The following is a 21,976-nucleotide window of genomic DNA, read 5'->3' as shown; positions in this document are numbered from 1 at the left end:
ATACTTCCAAAGAAGCTATAATGAAGCCTGATAGCTATAAAGTTTTTTTTTTTGTTCCTTCTGTCCAAGTCCAAGTGCCCAAGTCATTCCAGGAAAATTCTAACAAAAGTTTTATTAAAACTGGTTCCTGGAATGCATCGAACATCACAACCTGGTGATATATTACAGTGCACAAGTACCCTGAAGTGGGTTATTCTGTTAACTTTCAGTCCATCAGCAGTGTTCATTCGAACTGACAGTAACTTCTCTCTCTTTTCTTAGAGAATAGCTGAGGCTGAGATGGAGTGTCAGAGCATCGATGCTCACATGTCCATTCAGGAGAGGAAACAGCTGATCGTGGCCCAAGAGGAGGCCTGGAAGACCAAAGGCCATGGAGCCGCCAATGACTCCACCCAGTTCACTGTGGCTGCACGCATGGTGAAGAAAGGTCAGAGGGCATCATTGTGATGAGAAACTGAACACAAACACTTTCTCTACAATCCTCTTTCTCTCTCAGAAGTTTTGCACACATGCTGAATAGTATTGAGTCATTAAACCACAGAGAGCTACATCCTCAGCTCAGTCTCAGCTCTCTGCCCTGAGTCCTCCAAAGCCCTCGTCTCAGTGAGTAATTGGAGGGAAAATTACTCTGCTTTTCCTTCCGTCAGGTCCAGACTCACCAGGCCAGAGTAGCTGCTGAGAGGCTCAGGCAGAAAGTGATTTTAAGGTTGGAGATATTCCCCGTTAGCTCCAGACTCCCACTGCCAGTGGGGGCAGCTTCTGGAAGGTTTCGTTTGGGTTTTGGCCAAATTGTAGCTAATGGAGATTGGCATAAAAAAGATTAGCATCAGAAATTTTTTCCCTCAACCAGCTCTGAAGGCATTTGAGACAGTTCCTCTGTAGCTTTGGCCACCTTTGAGACGAGTGATTGTTTAATACGTCAAGACTGCATCGCTCCAACAGAAGGGGATCTTTACTACTGCTACACATCATTCCTCAGTCGCATTTTGTTTTGACGGACACAATGCTAGCCTATTTCCCAGCACTCATACACTGGAAAAGGTCATGATGCAGCAAAAATGAATAAAACTCTCTATAGCAAAGGGGGAAACAAGGTACCTCTTGTTAGTCAACCTGCTGTGTGTCATTGTTCTTTCACCTCTATTCAGTTTTGACAAATTGTGATTCAAACAAAGAACGTTTTCCCATGTGAAGATGAGAGAAACAAACTTAGCTAGCGAGACAGCTTCCCTCCAAAATATGACATTATGTCATTGACGAATATTCATGAAAACATAACTTATATTTAATCCGATTATTAAATGGCAGAGTAGAAGATGAGCTAATCTCCAAAAGTCATGAAGTTAAAGCTGAAACATTCTTTTCAAAACTTCTGAGTGAATAAAGGGGAAGGAGGACCACAGAAAAGTTTGGGCACCCCAAGAGATTTGAGCTCTCAGATAAGTTTTACCAACATCTTTGACCTTAATTAACTTATTAGGTTTATTCACAGTCATCATGGAAAGGCCAAGTGATACAAAATTCAAAGCTTTGTAAATACTGTGACTCTTCAAACCTTGTTCCAAGAAGCCGCAGCCATGAGCTCTTCTAAGCACGCTAGCAGTCTGAAAATTAAATACTGATGCCCAGAAAGCAGTAGCAGGCTATAAGAAGTAAGCAAAGTTTTTTTTCAAGTAGCTGTTTCTTCAGTTAGTAATTTAATTAAGGAATGGCAGTTAACAGGAACAGTGGAAGTCAAGTTCGAGGTCTGGAGAACTGCTCAAAGGATCTCTAGAAAGGCAAATCAAATCCTCCTGTTTCACTGCAAGAGACTTGCATGAAGCTTTAGTTGACTCTGGAGTGGTGGTGCACTGTTCTACTGTCAGGCGACACCTGCACAAATATAACCTTCATGGAAGAGTCATCAGAAGAAAGCCTGTCCTGTGTCCTCACCTCCAAATTCAGTGTCAAAGGTTTGCACAGGAACATTTATCAAGTCTGGTGCATTTTGGAAATAAGTCCTGTTCACTGATGAAGTGAGAATAGAACTTTTTGGCTGCAATGAGAAAAGACATGTTTAGGGGGAAAAAAAGGGTGCAGAATTTCACCTCTTCAGCTGTTAAGTGTTGGATGGCATCGATCATGGTTTGGGCTTTTGTTGGAGCCAGTGGACAAAGAACATTTAACAGACAGTAGGAAGAATGGATTCAATTAAATACTAGCAAATTTTGGAAGCAAACATCACACCGTCTGTAAAAGATCTGAAGATGAAAAGAGTATGGCCTCTATAGCAGGATAATGATCCTAAACACACCTCAAAATCCACAATGGACTGCCTCAGCAAGGTGCAAGATAAAGGTTTTGCCACGGCCCTCACAGTCCCCTGACGTAAACATCACCGAAAATGTGTGGACAGACCTCACAACAGCAGTGCATGCAAGACAGCCCAAGAATCTCAAAGAACTAGAAACATTTTTCTGGAGGAATCTCCCAAATAAGAACTGAAAGACCCTTAGCTGACGACAAAAAGCCTTTACCAGCTGTGATCCTTGCCAAAGGGGGTGTTACTGACTGACGGCTACTGACTGACTGTAGTACTGACAATGAAGGGTGCCCAAACTGTGATTCTGAAACCATAAAAGAGGGAACTAAAAAAGAAACCAGTCTAAAATATGAGAAAAGTGTGGCATCTTTAACTTGATGCCTTTTGGAAATCATGTCATATTTTGCTCATTTTAACTGTTCACAGTGCTTCATGATACATAGTATATGGAAACGCCTACATTTTGATTATATCTCACTGTATATGCTCCTCAACATTAGCTGGCAGTGAGCAAAGTGTTTTCAAGTATGCCTTTTAACAGTAAATGACCCGGTCTGTGGTGTAAAGTGAACCAGTGTTCTGGTAAATTCATATGGTTTTTCACAAATTGTACTGTACATGCCATACCAGGTGTAGAGCACAATAAACATGTGATGTTTTGTGGGTCATAGAAGCTCATGCCTGTCTGTGTTCGTACAACAGGGCTGGCCACCCCCTCAGCTCTCCAATCTCAAGCGTCATCCAAACCCAAGAGCAGCAGCCCTGCCATCTCCAAACCACTGGAAGGTCAGTTTTACCTTTGTGTTCCTCTCTGTCCACATTTCATGCTTCTTCTCTGCGTCCTACACTGTGGTATCCTCTGGTCAGCTGTTACGTCACACTCCTGTCATGTGGAGTCAGTTTAATTCATTTAGAAAGGTTAATGAAGACTGGAGGCCTCAGCTGCTACTCCAATCTGATTTAGGCTTAATGACAGGACCTACATCCTGATCTGTCACCTGACACACATTTTCCAAGACGGTTTCATGCATACAGTTAATGAACTGAAATGTCTTTAACTTAAATGGGTGGATACCTGTATAATATGATGATCTGAGCTTGTCCACTCGTGCTAAATGTAGACATTTTGAAATGACTCTGGGTCTGATCTCATTTGAACACAGTGTGATTCATTGTCTTTGCTTCTTTTTCAAAAGACATGGAGGAGATGTCTGATAACGAAGGTGTATTCTCTTTATTTTTGATGTTGTACTGAATGCAATGCCCATCATCATCACCAAAACCACAAATGTCATCGATACAAATGTGGCTGGTGTTGCCGTGAGACTTCTATTATGCTTTGAAAGCCTAATAGAAAATGCTGTTTCCATTTGTGCATGAGTCTGACATGCAGAAGAATTCATATTAAGTGGCTGTTGAAGATGGGGTGAGTCATGCTGGAGGAAGATGTCTCCTCATGGTCCGCTGGCTGTCTGCTCTGTGTGTACTCTGCAAAAATAAAAATCAGTTTTTTGAACTGAGCTCTGGTTCTGTAAATTAGAAAGAAAGTAGGCCGGACCAAGCTACACAGCATTATTCTAGCCAATCAGCAACAGGTGGCACAAGATGAGACATGGGGAGCGGGGGGGTAAATCTGGCATGCTAACATGTAAATGTGAAGAAGGAGAGATGGAAACATCAGTCTTTCTACAGAACGACTCGTCCCACCTTCAACTGTTGGTAAAATGCTTGTGACTGACATCTGTGGCAGTGAATAAACATGTTCAGATGAACTTCATTGAGTCTGTATGCAACTGTTCATACTCAGTCATTGCTCAGAGTCAACAGTAAGCATCAATGGTGACGAATGTGACTGAACAACAGAACCTCAGACTGCCTGCCTCTTCAGAGATGGATCTTTGCTTAGATCATACACAGTAAATTTAAGGCTCTAACAGCTGTGTGTGTGTGTGTGTGTGTGTGTGTGTGTGTGTGTGTGTGTGTGTGTGTGTGTGTGTGTGTGTGTGCGCGCAGAGATCAAGGCCGTCCCAGACCTGAACCTGGAGTCGGACATGAAGCTGGATAAACTGGAGTCATTCCTTGGCAAGCTGAACAGCAAAGGTCAGTCTTGTTCGGCACTGGGTGTAGAGTCAGGCCTGTCACACTGTTGGAAAAATACAGTCAATTATCCATTCACAAAAAGTTCTTCATCTCATTCCTCATCTCATATGATGTAGAACTGAGGCCAAACTTCATGCATAAAATGCAGCATTCTCTGTCTGTTTCTCTGTAAGTCATCTGGGGTGAGAGAATCTATTAGTGTTTTTTCCAGATACATATTACATTAATTTCATAGCTAAATTAATGTTTAATGTTATTCAACGTGAGACCAACATTTTAAATTGCAAGTGTCAGAGTCACTAAAAAGTCACAACAGCAGTCTTACCAGGACAGACATTGAATTAAAGGCACTCGCATTAATGTAAAGTCTGCCACAGCACAAGGTTAAATATGCACAGAGAGATTAAATGTCTTGTTCAGCCTTCTTTAGAGCACTGTCATGAAAAGATTAATTATCATCTCTTATGCACAAAGAAAGTAAATCAGCTTAATAAACCATGAAACACTGTGAATGAACCAGATTTAAGTTGTTGAGGAGATTGCTTTCATCTCACTAAAATAGTTTTCCCCTTGTGCTGTGAGGCAAAAAAGATGTTTTTTTAAAATCCCAACAACCTTCTGACAACTTTTCCATACACTTTGTGAGCACACAGGGATGAAACTAGAGTCCCAACTTAATATTTTGAAGTTTAATGATGGAATATCAACTCTCAGATTCCAAAAATCATGCAGTCATCGCAGCACTTTCTTTAATAGTCTTCTCAGGTCTGAATAAAGCCTGTATAGAACATTTATGGAAAAGACTCCTCTGTCTGAATGACTAGAAGGGATGGCAATAAGTCCAGTCATGTGTAATGATTGCTGGGCATAGTAAACATGCATTGAGTGGCTTTCCTGTCAGAAATTGCACCACAAGTGGGGCGTCATGGTGAAGCTGGTTAGCAAACACTATGATCACAACATGCCCGGTTCAGTCTCTCTTTCTCTCGCTCTCTCTCTCCATAGTCACATCTCTACTGTCCACTTTTTAAAAAGGCATATAATGCTCCCCCCAAAAAATGTACATAAATAAATAGAAAAGTAGGCCAAACACACTGAAAAGAAGAACTACAACAAACTATCAACTCATGTATGTGTTTACAGCGCAGCCAAACAAAATGTGGACCGAGAGGATTCATCATGTCACTTTGTTTAGTAACAACAGTCAATGAACGGCGAAGCTTCCACAAGTCCAGTGCGTGCATATGTCATTTCCCGGGACTCCTTTGTGCATTTGTAGGCAATTTCAGTTGTGTGCAAGAGAAGATGCAGCTTGCCATTAACACAGAAATCTCCCATTTAGAGAGGCCAGAAATGCTACTAGATAGTATCAAAAATGGTGTTCGATATCATGAAAGTCTGCGTGATTGTAATGTAAAAGAGCCTTAATGCGCGCATAGAAGTGTGTCTTTTGATAGATTTATGTAATGTTTTCTTCATGAAAAAAAGCTGCTATGTAAATTTGATGTTTATTTCTAAATATATAAATAAAAAAAGCACATCATACAGCATTCATTAGCAAAACATGAGCACAGCAATGCATGCACAGGCTCTTGTCTCAAGCAGAATAAATGAATTCTGGATGTTGTATGACTCAGCCTTTTTTTGTCCCTCATCAGTGTCTGGACTGCCAGAAGCCACCATCACAGTTACAGAGAAGAAAGTAAAGGAAGTGATGACCCTTGAAGATGAAACATTTTCCAAGTTCTACCGCCAAGTGGAGGAGCTCCCCGCCCTTACTAACAAGGTGGAGATAGACGACGACTTTGATGCCATCTTCGGCCCCCAGGTGCCAAAGTAAGTGCTTACTGCCAGAGATCATTTTGAAGGAACAACCCAAACTAAATCATCACTGTCAGACCTCATTTTTCCCTGCTGACCTCTGACCTCTCCTCAGGCTGACCTCGGAGATGGTGCAGCACAAGCGAGCGGTGCGCCCCGCTCGTAACGTCCGGGCGTCTAGGAACCCTCTGAAGATGCTGGCTGCCAGGGAGGACATCAGACACGAGTACACAGAGCAGAGACTGAACATCGGCCTGCTGGAGAGCAAGAGGATGAAGGCTGAGAAGAGTGAGTGAGGATGGATGAGGAGCTGGAAAGATGCATGAGACCAAAACACTCAGGGATACAACATGTGACAGCTTTAAATTTGCACAATAAAGCCAAATATAATACTTAAATACATTTAATGAATCTTGTTTTCAAGAGAAATCTGTACACTATTGAATTTGGTCCAGTTTGTATAGTAGTAGGCATCAAATTGTTCTCAGTAATGAGTGTCCAGTCTTGGACAGTCACATAGGAATGTCATATTCTAAATAAAATGCAGTGCATGCTCGTGTGTGATCTTGTCCTCCCCCTCATGTCAGACTGTGCTGTGTTGTGAAAAGTCGCTGCATGAGCTTTTATAGATACGTCCCTGCTGAAATGCAGTGTCAAAACACATCTTGTAATTGTTGTAATCAGCATGTGCAATAAATGTCTGCTTCTGTCATGTCTCTATAATATTGGCAAAAAGATGCATTCACCTAATCACAATCAGTGTTTGAAACAAAGGCTCCCGCTTCCAATGCAACATTAGACAGAGCAACACGTCTCAATGTCAGATAGAAAACCAATCATCACTGTGTTATAGTGTGGAAATGATCTCTCCATACTGTGAGTTAACCCAGTCAAGCTATGGGACACATGCTGACCTATATCTGGGACTGGGGTCAGTTTCCTGTCATTGTACAGGTCAGTCCTGAAAAGCTCAGTGTTGTTTTGGAGCTGGATGCAAAGCTGATGTCATGTTCCTCCCATAACTCCCTGCTTCATCTTCTCCGCCAGCAATAAAAACACTTAAACTGTCTGGAGTGCTTTATGTTTGTTGCGGTCATGTAAAGACCTTTGGTGTCAGGCATGAAAGGTCACGTTGTCTCATCTCTGTGTGTATAGGGGCTGAACGTAACGACTGCTGTGTGTTATGTCTGTTTCTTTCCGCCTCATGTCTCCTCTGCTCTGTTCTGTTCACTGCAGTGAATAAGAACTCTGGTTTTTCTGATGTGGCTCTTGCCGGTCTGGCCAGCAAGGAGAACTTCAGTAATGTCAACCTGCGCAGTGTCAACATCTCCGAGCAGATGTCCAACAACAGTGCTGTGCCTTACAAGAAACTCATGCTGTTACAGGTCAAAGGTCAGTTGAGTGAACAGGAACACCTGCACTCACAAGAGGGTCGTTTTTTATTTTTGTCTTTTTAGTTTAACTGCACCATAATTCCATCATCTATCTTATACTGTCAGTTGTCATCTTGCCCATATTTCTGCTGGTTTTTACACTGTTTTCAGAAATGTATTATCAGTAGTACTTAGTAAAACAGTCAACACGTCTAGATCTGATTCCATGTTTTAAGTGAACACCCATGATGCATTCTGTCACAGGGGATTTAAACCCTGGCCCTTCTTGCTGTTAACTTAAGTTTTAACCCCCCTGCTGTCTCTTCAACATTAAAGAAATTAGAGGAATTACAAGTAGAGAGTGAAATCAGAACAAAACATAAGGCTGTTAAAAAGAAGATCATGTGCTGTTTTCTAACTAAAAACCAGGCTAGCTTTTATTTTCTGTGTTCATTGTAGGTCATGCTGTGTATAATGGTGTCTTACGTATCAGCCTGTTGTATTCTGCCAGCAGTCTACAGGCATGGTAGCAGCTCTGTGAGGCTATAATTAGGCACGGTAGTGCTATGAGCTAAATGCTAACATCAGCATGCTAACATGCTTATGTTAACAGGTATGTTTCCTATGTTCATCATCTCGGTTATTCTTGTGAGCAGAAAGCTGTGTTAGTTTTGCAGGTATTTAATAATAAACCAAAGTGTTGGACCAGTGTAAAGGTGAACCTGATGATGAAGAGTGTCATCAAGTGCATTGTCATCACTGGAGTTCCAGTCTTTGGGAATAAAAATACACATGCTGTTCAGAATTCAGAGTTCAAAATTCACCACACCTCAAAATAAATTACTTTTTCTTTTTTGTTTTTTAACTCACAGTTTGGTCAGAACTCATCCTACTCAACTTTCTGAACCAGAACCCACCATCTGGGAACCTGGGAAGGCTTACAGCAGGGACTGTAGCCATATGTCAGACAGCCCCTCTAATAGAGGGATGAGGGCTGTGTGCTGGGCAACTGTAGCTGTAGTACAGATTTGTCCTGAGAGGGTGCAGAGGCCATCATGTCATATCAAGGTGCTCTGTGAAAGCACAGTCCTTACAAAAGTAAAACTGAGGGCAGCCTCCTTGAATGGGATGTCGTGTGTGTACTATGCAAACAGTCCAAAAATATCTATGTGCGTATTCCTAATCATTTAAATTTGTTTGTTTGTTTTGTGGAGACATATCTGTAGAGCCTGTGGGGCATCGTCTTTACCAGCATTTACATTCAGCTGTTTAAGAGGATAGGAAAATAAATAGCGACTGTTTGAGACAAAGCTTTGGAGGATACTGCTTCAAGGGTGTCCTTTCCAGAGGATATCTAAAATGGGAGATGAGAGTTGGTCTATTTCGGTGTCTTTGCACCTCCTCCACTCGTCTGCCGGTGACAGCTGTGGCTCTAAATCATTCTCCCCAGGTCACCTCACACTATCCTGGGCTGATCCTCTCCCCCAAACCTTACTGTCTGTAATCCAGAGCAAATCCACCACGTCGGGGGGTACCGTGGTGTTAGGAGGTTAGCTGTCCTAACCCTGACCGTGTTGAGAGTGGTGCTTTAGAATAACCTCTGCTGGTTTCTGCTTGGATCACCTGAAGGGCCAATAGGATCGCAAGTCACTGAGGCCCCCTATGACTTATACATATCTATGGTTTGATGGAGAGTACATTCTGTCATGGCTGCTTTAATTGGCTGGAAAGAGAGGTTTTTAATAGGAGGGGGGAGGGGAGTTGACAAGGCTGCAAGCATATACATGTGCATACATGAACAGGGTCATATAGTGGCACAGTGTTGCCCCACAACCAGAGTGTGATAATCTAGGCAGGCTAACAATGATAATTGGAGCTGTCACTGATAAGCCACCTGTCTGCGTGTGTGTTTTTTGTTTTTTTCCTGTCTGTGTATCTCCAGGCCGACGGCACGTCCAGACCAGGCTAGTGGAGCCCAGAGCGTCCTCCCTGAACAGTGGGGACTGTTTCCTGCTCATCACACCACATCACTGCTTCGTCTGGACAGGAGAGTTCGCCAACGTCATCGAGAAGAACAAGGTCTGCCGTCCGAGCGCTGCAAAATAACCTAAAAGATGAGAAAACAAGCTAGATTTGGTGGACTTTCAGCCTTATCAACACAAGTGGAGTCAGGGTGCTGTTATGTAGGGCAGACTTCACATGCAGGATGTAAACACGGCCGTGGGAGGAAGCAACAGTGGCACAGACAGCACAGGAAGAAGTGTGTGTGTGGTGACAGAAAGGAAAGGGGTGTGTGTGTCTGTGTGTGTGTGTATGGGTGAGTGAGAGACTGGGGGTTGTTGCAGGAAATGGACACAGAACAAGGTTATTGTTTAAAGCCTAGACTGGTCTGCTGACCTTTGATTGGCTGAACAAAACACTGACCTCAACTGGACAAAAAGGAAGGCTCTGAGTCGTGGCCCAGTTTATTTATGAGGGGCTATTCGAATTCAGTTCATCGAATTTCAGACATTTTGACGAATTGACTTGAAACTTCTCCCCCCAAAATGACAAAGTTTTATAAAATGAACCTAAAAAATGTGTGTATTTGTTCCTCATTGTGTTAAATTTGTCTGATATTTTCTTGACAGAACTCATCAGTATAACGTAATAAAAGTTTTTCTCCTGTCATTCAGGCTTCAGAGCTAGCAAACTTCATCCAGAGCAAGAGAGATTTGGGTTGCCGTGCTAACCATGTGCAGGTCATCGAGGAGGGCGTCAGCACGCACAGCCATGCCGCAAAGGATTTTTGGAAGATTCTGGGAGGGCAGTCGAGTTTTCAGTGTAAGCATTCATATCTGACAGAAACCCTTAAAACCCTGAGGCCTTGACGTGCAAGCTGATGTCTTTGTTCCTGTAGCTGCAGGGACACCAGACGAAGACGAGCTGTATGAGGGAGCCATTGTGGAGACAAACTGTATTTACCGCCTGATGGATGACAAACTGGTTCCAGATGATGATTTTTGGGCCAAGATGCCCCGATGTTCCCTGCTCAACCCCAAGGAGGTCAGACACCCTGGCATGTCTGAACATGCTGGAAACGTTTATCTTGAATGTATCAAGCTGCAGCCACATCTTCTGCATGTTTTTAACACAGGGATTTAAAGCCACTGTGTGTAGGAGACAGCAAAATAAACCCTGTTTGTGTTTCTGTGCAGGTTTTGGTGTTTGACTTTGGCAGTGAGATGTACATATGGCATGGAAAGGAAGTGACGCTGGCACAGAGGAAGGTGGCTTTCCAGCTGGCCAAGCACCTGTGGAACGGCACCTTCGATTACACCAACTGTGACATCAACCCGCTCGACCCGGGAGAGTGCAACCCACTCATACCCAAGTATGGAAGCACAGACTACAGCACACATGCATGATTAGATAAGAAACCTGAACCTGAGCTGAGCCCAACAGCTAATGTAGGCTGAAGCACTGAGCTGTTACCCTGTCATGCAATTGTTGTTACCATAGTCAAAGTTTGCCTTTTTACCCTGATTACACATGCTGTTATGATGGATGTTTGTCAGTTACCACAATAACTTGATCGAATCTGTAAAACCTGCAGTGAAGTTTGTTGTAAACGTTGTGTTTTAAATTCAGTTGTGTGTGCAATAGTTCATTGTACTATTGAATTCGGTGGTAAAGAAGCAGCTAAAGCATAAATAATGTTGTTATTGTAGTCTTCAATCTCACTTGATGGTCTAAATGCTGCTAATATTTGTCCTTCCTGAACGCCACAGATGACTGCTGCTACTACAACAGTGTCTTGAGAACACGTCCAGGTGTTGTGTCACTGACTGACTGTTTTCTCACCTGCAGGAAAGGCCAGGGCCGGCCTGACTGGGCAGTGTTCGGCAGACTGACTCAACACAATGAAACCACCCTGTTCAAAGAGAAGTTCCTGGACTGGAGTGACTCCAGGAAAACGCCCAGTCCCACAAAAAACACCAATGACCACATCGCTGATCAGAAGGTATGAGGAAGTACTTCAGTATCTCAGAAGTCTTTCTGCTGTAGTCAGTGTGACACAAAGGATCTGATTCTGTCCCTCTCTGCCATCATTCTGCACGCCAGGAGCAGTCCACCTCTGATCAGCCCCACGCATATGACGCCTCCCTGATGCTGCCCCTCCATCAAGGACCCGTCTCCACCAGACTGGACGGGTTCAACGTGGGCCGGGGCTACGGCCTGGTGGAGGCAGAGGATTGGCGGAGCTACGAGATCAGCACATTGGCGGTGGAGGTGTGGCACATCCTGGAGTTCGACTACAGCCGTCTGCCGTGCCAGAGCATCGGCCAGTTTCACGAGGGCGACACGTACGTGATGAAGTGGAAGTACATGGTCAGCACTGCAGGTTGGTGCCATCTATTTTCACACAAACAACAGTTTCTTGTAATACCATGTGGAGCATTTTGTAGTTTTCCAGAGCTGTAGTCAGGTCTTGGATAAACACATCATTGTCTCTCTCTAACAATCTCTTGTCATCAGTTGGGAGGAGGCAGAACCCAGAGCAGGTGAAGACGGCGGGGCCCGGGAAGGAGAAGTGCTGCTACTTCTTCTGGCAGGGCCGCAACGCCACCGTCAGCGAGAAGGGAACATCAGCACTGATGACGGTGGAGCTGGACGAGGAGCGGGGAGCACAGGTTTGTGAAAGAGAGAGAGCGTGTGTGTGTATATGTGTGTGTCATATGCATTAAGAAAACATAATGCTGGAGCCGCTGAGGGTCTACAGCCAGACACAGGCAAGTCCTCGTTGATGTTGAGTTTGTTGCTCAGGAGCCCTCTTGTCTGAAATCACGTGCGCCTGTTTAGCATGTCGCACAGGACCACCCCCAGCTGCCACACTGTAGTGGGAGCGGGCCAATAGATCCAGCACTGGTACCACTCTGGTGGGATGTGGGCTGAGGTATGATAGAAGATCCTTTGTGAAGCAGCTGAGGCTGAAGTCAGTCATCCTCAAGCACAGCACATCAGCACTAGTCTCAGTCAAGATGTTTTCCACCTTGACGTCCCAGTAGTAAAGGTTTCCTGATCAAAGGTTCCAGCCTGCTTCTACCAGCTGTTTCAGAATGACTCTGGCCTTCTCCTCCTGCAGGGACCCTCCTTTGACCTCAGCGTATTTAAGGGGGTCAGTGGAGGGGACTGGATGTTCCAGGACCACAGCAAAAAGATCTATTCTCCTCTAACCAGCATCGACCGATTCATGGCCTCCCTCACCCAGCGGCCTCAGTTGCTGGTATTTCGCCTCAAACTCCCATTGACTGGTTTCCTCTGAGGTGGTTGTGGTGGTGTTGTCCCTCTTCTTCTTTGGTGTTCCAGCCTCCACAGAAGATGAGGCAGCTTCCTTATGTCTCTGGTCCAGTTCAGAGACCCTCTTTCTCTTTCTTGGTCCATCTCCATTTTTGGTGACTTTCCTCTTTCCTGGCAAGGTCCCCCGAGGGTTCAGGCTCCAAGGTCCTCTTCCTCTTTGTGGTCCCTTCTTTGTTTCTGGAGGCATTTATTTTTCTGGGCCCTGGAACTCAGAGAACCTTTTCTTCTTCTGTGGTGTATCTCTGTCAGCACCAGTCTTTCTCTTTCCATTCCTGGTCCTGACAGAGACATCACTGGGCTCTGTGCTGTTGTTACTTTCTATGAATGAGAAAATAAGTGTTGTGCATCTTAGATCATCATCTTAAATATTGTGTTGTAGAAATATTACTATTACTACAGCAATATTGTCTACTGTCTACATAAGATGAAGTGTTTTGGTATGAAAACTTGCATCTTTAATTCATGTGTCATGAGACATTATGTTTCCAATAAAGTAATGCCCTCATGAAAATAATCATATGTTATAGTCTCCACAGTCACCAGATCTCCACCCAGCAGGGCACCTATGGGAGATGCTGGAGCAACATGTTAGACAGCGTTCCATCGTCGCCAGTCTGAAAGAGAATATCTTTTATGATTGAAGACTGTGCGCACTGAAGCTGTTGTGAAGGCTCGTGGTGGAACAACACCTAATTATTCATCAAACACGTCGGTTTGATGAATAATTCTGTCAGACGGCTGAAATCATCAGCATGCAAACTGGATTTTACTGTTGCCCAAGCAGCATGGAGTCATACAGACTGTTACCTCTTTAGTGGATTGTTTCCATTTGTTGATGAGCCGACCGACTCCTTTCATGGCCACCATCAAAATATGAATTAAAAGTTCATTGTCATTCTATTTTTACAAAACGCTGACACGATGAGGCCTTTTATCTGCAGCACATTACTGGCTGTGAGCAGGTCTTAGTGATTTAGGAGTCCTCTGGATCACCTCTAACTTCTCTCAGACTAAGGACCTACTTTTAGCACTAAAAGGCTTTGTGAATCACTCTTAGACCAAAAACCAAAGACTACTTAAGTTTCTCCTTTTAGCCTGAGGATGTTTGGTGAATAAACCCCAGATTTCCACACAGTCGAGGAATCAAATAATCATTGGCTGCATTTTTACCTCACTAATGTTAAAATATTTTAGTTACAGTCCTCCACCCAAATGAATTTGGGCTTGTTTTTCTGGAGAGCTACTTGAAAGTAAAGTAGTCTGATTGCAGGTTGGGCTCGTTTTTAACTATCCATACTGTGTGTGTGCGTGGGCGTGTGAATGTGAATCATCAGTTTTTGTACATAGGGGTTGTGTAGGCTTCACTCCTGTTTGATCTCCCTCCAGGTTCAGGTCCAGCAGGGTAAGGAGCCTCCGTGTTTCCTGCAGTGCTTCAAAGGAGGGATGGTCGTCCACTCGGGGAAGAGAGAAGAGGAGGAGGAGAACTCACAGAGTAAGCCCACGTTACTGCTTTAAGATCCATATTTTCTGAGTTCTACTTGATCTATGGCAGTTCTGAATGAACGAGACTCACAATGGCTTCTTAGACTTTCATTTACAGCCATGGCTTCTGCAGCAGTCATATAAATTCATCATCTGCCCATAATGAGTGACTCATATATATGAGAACTGTGTTGTAGCTTAGAGAACAATTGGATTGTAAGAATAGAAACCATCCTGAGGGATCAACACTCCCACTGAAGCTTTCAGGAGCTCTGTGTTTTCCCACACCTCAAACAACTGAGCTTTTCCTCTTGAGGCTACAAGTTATATTTAAGTTAATTTTCACTTTTTTTGCTCATGTGTCCATCTCCCTGGCCTCTGACTCTGCCCCTCTTCCCCCTCAGATGACTGGCGTCTGTACTGTGTAAGGGGGGAGGTGGAGGTGGAGGGCCACCTGCTGGAGGTCGCCTGTCACTGCAGCAGCCTGCGCTCCAGGGTCTCCATGGTGCTGCTGAGCGTTAGCCAGGCCCTCATCTACCTGTGGCATGGCTGCAAGTCTCAGACACACACGCGGGAGGTGGCACGCACCGCTGCCAACAAAATCAAAGAGCAGTGAGTGGAAAGCTGATTTTCAGTCGGCACAAGTCAAAGTGACATTTCATTTAACTTCTGCCAACAATTAACCAACACAGTGCTTGAAACCTCTATTGATTATCTTGCAGTATGTATTGAGATGCAGACGCTACCATCAGTCAGTGTGACACCTGTTGTCTTTGTGCAGTTGTCCTCTGGAAACTGGCCTCCACAGCAGCAGCAAGATGACCATCCGGGAATGTGACGAGGGAGCAGAGCCCACAGGATTCTGGGAACCCCTCGGCAGGAGGGACAGGAAGGCGTATGACTGCATGCTGCAAGGTGGGGCACCAAAGAGTGTGAAATCATTTTTATTTCTTTACTGTAATCAGAGCTGTGGATGGTGTCAGTAAATAATGTCCTTGGTTATGTGTTGCTTGACCTTTGACCCTCAGACCCAGGGAGGTTTAACTTCACACCACGTCTGTACCAGTTGAGCAGCAGCTCAGGGGAATTTACAGCTGTGGAGTTTCTGTACCCTGCCAGAGACCCAAAGCTCGTCAACTCTATGCCTTTCCTGCAGGAGGACCTTTATGCAGCTTCCCAGCCAGGTACGCACATGCATTTGTCTGACTGTACATGTAAAGATAATAATAATACATTTTATTTATAGGGTGTTTTTGACCCACGCGCATTTCTTCACTTCTTCACTTCAGTGGATATTATTTTTTTATGCATAACACATAACCAAAATGACTCGTTATTGTTTTATTGGTTAAGAACTGTGACCAAAAGTGTACTGAGAGGGACATTTTACAATTAAAATAAACTAAATAAATAAAATAAACTTCCAGCAGCTCTAAAGCTACGTTTTCAGGAATTTGAAAGTGTATTTAGTGTAGCATAAATAGTGTAAATAGGTTTTCTATCTTTTTCCTGCCGTGTTCTCGCAAAACCTATTTTGAAAATCTAAAAAGTTTCTGGAACTCCTCGGGAGGTGAAGGTGATGGCTTAAAATGTGTGCAGAGAGGGATCAGTGTTATGTCAGGAGGATCACTCCATGATCACTTTGGTATGTGCTAAAGAGTTACCATGTGTTTGCATTAAACTTGTAAACCTAAGACCAACTCCTACCCATGAACTAGCTACCTGAAAGAAACAATGAGGAACCACTTAAACCACTCTGAGGGTCTGAAATGGTGTTTTCTTTCTCTGATGTTCAGGCCTGTTCCTGGTGGACAACCATCATGAGGTGTATCTGTGGCAGGGCTGGTGGCCTCAGGATAGCGAAAGCACCGGCTCAGCCCGAATCCGCTGGGACTCAGACAGGAAGTGTGCCATGGAGACTGTGCTGCAGTACTGTAGAAGTATTCTCCTCCATTCTTCTTATAATGAGACACATGCAACACTTCACCATTCTCTTTTGCTGCAACATTTGCTGGAGCATTTTAGCTACTTGTTTCAGAGCTAGTTGTTAGGTTGAAAACCGCAGTAGCCACAGAGTTGAGTGCAGTGCAAAACACTGAAACAATGACAGCTTCACACTGAGATAAATAAAAAGGAAACCCATGTTATGCTGTTTTGTTTCCACAGAAAAGAATGAGAAGAAGCCTCCTAAAGCTTATCTGATCCACGCTGGTCTGGAGCCCCTCACCTTCACCAACATGTTCCCCAGCTGGGAGCACAGAGAGGACATCGCTGAGATCACTGAGAGGGTGTGTGGATCAAATCATCTCATCCGATTACTCACAGCCACATCGTCTGACATGAAGCAGTGCTGCTCACAGTGTCTGCCTGTAGCCATTAGTGTATATGCTGTACTGAAACACCAGTACCCAGAGTGTTTCATAGCCACAGCTCAGTCCAGGTGTAGGCAATTATCATCTGCTATCCAACTCTATTTTATATATACTGTGTGTATGCGTGTGCTCTCAGGAGGCAGAGGTGTGTAACCAGATTATTCTGGTGGAGGACGTGTTGGCCAGGCTCTGTAAGACCACATACCCCCTGGCGGATCTTCTGGCCCGGCCGCTGCCCGAAGGCGTTGACCCTCTTCGCCTGGAGGTCTACCTGTCCGATGAGGACTTTGAGGTGAGAACAGACGGTCTCTGGTGATACTTTACAGGAGATACATGGTTCTTCTCGACACTAATAAATCACAACCACATGCATAGTTTTCCTGTTAACTTGATGTCAGTGAATGAGTAAAATAACATGAATATAGTGGAGCATTTAGCAGGTAAAGAGTCTTTCTTGAAAGACAGGAGCTTTCAAAACAGGTGATTGGATGTCGATCGCCATCAATCACAGGCTGAATATCATAATATCATAATGTGCACAAGTCAGACTACTTTCTGGAAATGTTTTATCTATGGTTATGTATCAGTCACTCAGCCTTTTCCGATTTCCCTTCTGTTCATTGCTCTCTTCTTCTTTCTTTTCATGGTCTTTTCCTTCATCATGTCCCACCATCTTCTCTCCATCTTCTTGACCTTTTTGTGAACTTACCTGTTTCACTCACTTAACCCCCCAGGGTGTAGGGGCTTATGGGAAGGTGAGTCGTCTGTCTTGAGCATGGATGACCTGGACTGGTGCTCCTGTTGCACAGCATCCTCACTCAACTTGACCATTGTCCATTTGTGTCCAACTCTACCTCATCACAGCTTCTTATTTTCTCTCTGATAAAACATTTAACATTTGTTTAGCATGCTGTTCACTCACAAGCTGGTGTGGACACCGTATCCTGGAGATATGAGCTCTTTGTCATCTTTGAAACAGACCATGTTTTACTGAGGACGTGAATTGATGAGTGATGTCTGTGCTGTTACTCTCACAATGCATGAGTGTGTTGTCACTCTTCACCACGCAAACAGCAGGATTTGTTGGTTTGAAATTCTGTACGGTCATCTATCATGTGACTGCGACTGCCTCATGCTGATGGTGTGCACGACTGCTCCCACAGAAAGCCCTGGAGATGACCAGAGAGGAGTACAGCGGTTTGCCTGGCTGGAAGCAGGTGAACTTGAAGAAAGCCAAAGGACTTTTCTAAATGCTTGAGCTGACCTGAAGACATCAGAAAAAAGCCACCAGGAGGTTGTTTTGTCTCCTCTTTTGTTTACGTCTGGACACAACAGAGGCTCACTTCTGCTGAGCCAGCCTTCTAATGGTGGTCTGAGGGGAGGCGAGGGGAGTAATGAAGGTGTGGAAGTGGCGAGCAGTGAATGAGAGGTGTGCCAGCTTCTTGTGCTGCAGATTTCCTTCCCGTCTGTGTTGGTGTTTTGCTCGTGTAAGTAGGAGACAAAATGTAGGCGGCTGCACCTCTGAGTGGATGTGTTAATAGTTCTTTAAAGTCACACTCTGTTAATGTTTGTACATATGTACCATACACAGAACAGCCAGTGCCGTTACGCTGTCAGCCATGCAGCCATCTGTTAGAGTGGGAGCAGGCCTGTCAGCCTGCTCAACACACCCCACATCAGACTCTCTGTATGCCTGTGCATTATGAATAATTTATATTTATATCAAATCCATATAGGAATAAAAAAAAAAAAAAGCTCCATAAATATTCACTGAGCTAAAATGATTGAATAAACTGTATAATGAACGTTGATGAGGTCTGTGTCATGTTAATAAATAGTGGGTATTACAGAGGCTCTCTCCTGCTGTACAGTTCAGCATTCGCCATTACAAATCAAATGATGCAGCTTCGTTTGGACGTGTTTTAATATGGTTTCAGATAGAAAAGAGGTCAGAGGCTAAGGCAGAGCGATGATTAAATGTATTTGATTTTTGAAGCCCACAGTGTATAGTGCCTTGCTTTGTGTACAGTTTGTATACAGATCCTAGTCTGCATTTTGAAGACTTTTTGTGATATAAAGAAATATTAGAGAAATAAACCCTGAAAGTTGGATATCAGAACATCGTGTTGCCTTTTATTGTTCTTAACTAACATGCTGTGTAAAGTTCACTGCATGGTGGCACAAAACGAACTTCACTCATTCATATGATGTATTATACTGTTATCATCCAATAGAGGGCAGTATAATACTAATTTTTGTGGACTGTGTACTGGTGCAGAAACTCAGATGATCATATGGACTCATGGTGAGTGTCATTTAAACATGCTAGTCTGTTACTATGAGTTACATTGAACACTGTATGCTCCAGGCAAACAGCTGAATGTTGCCTAAACAGAACTTACTGTACCCAGAAAGACCAGACACACAGAAGCTGAGTGGTTCCCAGATGATTACAGGTACAGGAAAGCAGAAAAAAAAAAATACACTCACGCAATGTTTGTTGCTGTTGTTTTCTTATGAAGTACTGGGGAATTTATCTTGAGTCTGTATTACTGTCAGACAATAAAAATAGGGAAGCAAACCACAGAAGTGGCTCATTGATGCCATTTGGCATGATTCCCAGCATCAATCCCTGACACTGCCACTGGTGTCAGGTCGGTCAGTGGATTCCCAAACTGGGGGGGGGGGGGCAATCAGCTTTTAGAAGGGTTATGCACATGACCAGTCATGACAAACATGGACAAAAGCATAAGCTGAATGAATCTGATTCATCAGGAGGAAAATCAACCACAGGTGATAGTTATAACGTTAATAATGACTCAGCTCTATTCAAGTGTCCCAGGAATTCATGACAGTGTGACAGTGAGCCAGCACGCACGACGTCAGGACCCTGAAACCGAAGCAGCTAAATGAAATTTTTATTTTATTGTTTACACCTGAGATTTTCCGACTGTGACACATCAAAATGCCTTCGCTGAAAAAAATCCTGTTTGAGAATAATAAAGAAACAGAAGACAGAAGTGCTCTGATGTTGGTTAGACTGTCACGGTTGACGTCAAAGGTTTATTCATGATTCATTCAATGATGGTCATTGACCAGACGTGTCAGTCAAATCCACAATCTGAAGTCCGTCTTACTGGGTTTACTGTCAGTGTAGTGAGAGAACCTTGCCTTCAGTATCTAAAAACCAACATAAACATCAGTACATTTACTCAGTAACTGTATTTAATTACAATTTCGAGGTACTTCTTCTCCCCTACAAATATTTCTTTTTATTCTACAATACTTTTTACTCCACTTCATTTATATAACAGCTGATATAACTTTAAGGATTTCTTTTAACTAAACAGGAAGAAAATATGGATGTTAAAGGTTAAACTAGCAGACATTATTAAAATTGACTCCATTTCAACCAGCAACAACAGTAAAATGCTGCTTATGTACCTATTAGTCCATCGGCAGTAGTAATCTGATAATTAAAGCTGCCATTTTTCTGTTTTGTGGTGCTGTGTTGCTACTTTTTCCCCCACATAAAAGGATCAGAAAATTTCCTCCACCACTGCTCAAAACTCCTGGGCAAAGTTTAACTTCTATGTTTACATTTGCACAACAGAAACTCATGAGAAACTTGTAGGGAAAATATGCAGTTCGTGTTTTTAATAATGTTATTTCAATTGGATTCATCCTGGTTTTTGTGGCTAGTTTCCCCTTAAAATGCAGAGAGCGTATAATGGTGCAGGTCCTTCAGTTTTTTATGTTTGTTTCCAAAGGGTGGCATGGCAGAAAATGTTTGGGAACCACTGATCCGGGCAGACAACCCCTAACAAAGCCAAAGGAGGTGCTCAGTCATGAAAAACACACAAGAGTGACTGAATGTAAATTCCCAGTGACTTTGAAACATGAGGGCAGATCAGTCTCTATAAGTAAGATCAATGCATCAATACTGGCAACCATCCTGAGGAAGTCACTATGTTTTTATGTTAGTCTCTTATCAACACGTCTGATCGTGACTGCTGCTCTGGGTTTTTATATGCAGTAACAAGCTACCATTAGGTCTGCATGGCCCATACATGGCAGCTTTATGGATTCTGTTAAAGCTCAATTACCTCGCTATGTGAAGTCACATACACGCAGGTGAAAGCTACAATCAGCCGTCCAACCTGTCAAACCACACAGCCTTATTTTCCAGGCTGTCCTCCAGCTCTGCGCACACACACACACTGAAAGCTCTCAGATGTTCTCAATATCAGCCGTTGGCCTGTGTTGAGGAACAAGAGCAATTATAGGGGAATTTCATGCAATCACAGTAGAACAATATACACAGCAGGTTTCTGTTCATCCAACTGTTGCTTGAGTGTTGCTCAATATTTTAACAGCCTTACTGACAGCCTGCCCCGAAACAGCAACAAGAGAAAGAAGAAGCTGCTGCCTGTTCCAAAAAGCTTGGCACGGCTCTGCATGGTTCTCGCTGCTTTTTCATCTGCTCGCCCTCTCTTGCATGCTAAGTTGCTGGATTCTGAGTCTGTACTGGATTATTCTGTTACACATGCCTCCTCTGAACTCCTCTGGCCTGCGAGAAGTTTGATGTGCAACACGGCACGTATCCGCCCACCCGCTCCTATACACCTACTCAGTGCAACATGTTCCAACACCCCCCCCCCAACCCTTACCATCCCTCCGTTCTCTGTCTCCAGGAAGACAGTAGGATGTACAGTACGTTGCTGTGCACACACTGTCAGGTGTGCGTAGTATCTCTGAGCCCGTTTTGACTCTGAGCCCAGTTTCTGTGCTGAGCTCCAACCAGCTTTTCTTCTGATGCAATCCCTTTACAGGATGCAAAGACATGAATGCAAAACATGACACACACACACACACACCTGTACAGTACAGTGTGTAGATACAGACGCAGACAGAAGCTTCCAGTTATATTCTTATGTATAGTAAATGTACTGAAAGCACGACCAGAATAGAACGCAAAGTAGAGGCCAGTGAGCAAATCAAAAACGGAGATGGTTTAATGGCTCCTTCAGTGGTGGAAATCAAGTACATATATTTATCTGCTTAAGGGTTCAGTTCACCCGAATTACCAATAAAAAAAAAATCATGCGGTTTTGCTTGTATTTGCCCAGATTTGGAGATTTCTGCCTCCACCTCAACACAGTTTAGTTAGTGCTGAAAAGTACATT

The 21,976-nt window shown here is 43.7% G+C and overlaps 1 protein-coding gene across 4 annotated transcripts in view; it reads left to right on the top strand.

Annotated features, from left to right (window-relative positions):
- Positions 1-18,546, top strand: part of svila (supervillin a) — a 50,720-nt gene extending 32,174 nt beyond the window's left edge. For 3 of the 4 annotated variants that reach the window (XM_076761357.1, XM_076761355.1, XM_076761354.1), the window contains 23 exons: positions 262-427; positions 3,005-3,088; positions 3,499-3,525; positions 4,316-4,402; positions 6,061-6,238; positions 6,339-6,511; positions 7,460-7,615; positions 9,539-9,675; positions 10,272-10,419; positions 10,496-10,641; positions 10,794-10,969; positions 11,446-11,599; positions 11,701-11,980; positions 12,115-12,269; positions 14,323-14,428; positions 14,823-15,030; positions 15,200-15,333; positions 15,447-15,602; positions 16,215-16,358; positions 16,585-16,706; positions 16,927-17,082; positions 17,525-17,545; positions 17,954-18,546. In XM_076761357.1, coding sequence (XP_076617472.1) covers positions 262-427; positions 3,005-3,088; positions 3,499-3,525; positions 4,316-4,402; positions 6,061-6,238; positions 6,339-6,511; positions 7,460-7,615; positions 9,539-9,675; positions 10,272-10,419; positions 10,496-10,641; positions 10,794-10,969; positions 11,446-11,599; positions 11,701-11,980; positions 12,115-12,269; positions 14,323-14,428; positions 14,823-15,030; positions 15,200-15,333; positions 15,447-15,602; positions 16,215-16,358; positions 16,585-16,706; positions 16,927-17,082; positions 17,525-17,545; positions 17,954-18,040 — 3,201 coding nt within the window. In that variant the 3' untranslated portion in view covers positions 18,041-18,546. The remainder of the gene's footprint in view (positions 1-261; positions 428-3,004; positions 3,089-3,498; positions 3,526-4,315; positions 4,403-6,060; positions 6,239-6,338; positions 6,512-7,459; positions 7,616-9,538; positions 9,676-10,271; positions 10,420-10,495; positions 10,642-10,793; positions 10,970-11,445; positions 11,600-11,700; positions 11,981-12,114; positions 12,270-14,322; positions 14,429-14,822; positions 15,031-15,199; positions 15,334-15,446; positions 15,603-16,214; positions 16,359-16,584; positions 16,707-16,926; positions 17,083-17,524; positions 17,546-17,953) is intronic. The other variant, XM_076761356.1, reaches the window with a different exon arrangement.
- The last annotated feature ends 3,430 nt before the right edge of the window (positions 18,547-21,976 follow it).

This window comes from Chaetodon auriga, chromosome 21, assembly GCF_051107435.1.
Source record: "Chaetodon auriga isolate fChaAug3 chromosome 21, fChaAug3.hap1, whole genome shotgun sequence".
In the NCBI taxonomy this organism is placed as follows: Eukaryota; Metazoa; Chordata; class Actinopteri; order Chaetodontiformes; family Chaetodontidae; genus Chaetodon; species Chaetodon auriga.
Note: the sequence above shows the minus strand (reverse complement) of the source record. Positions and strands in the feature narration are given on the sequence as shown.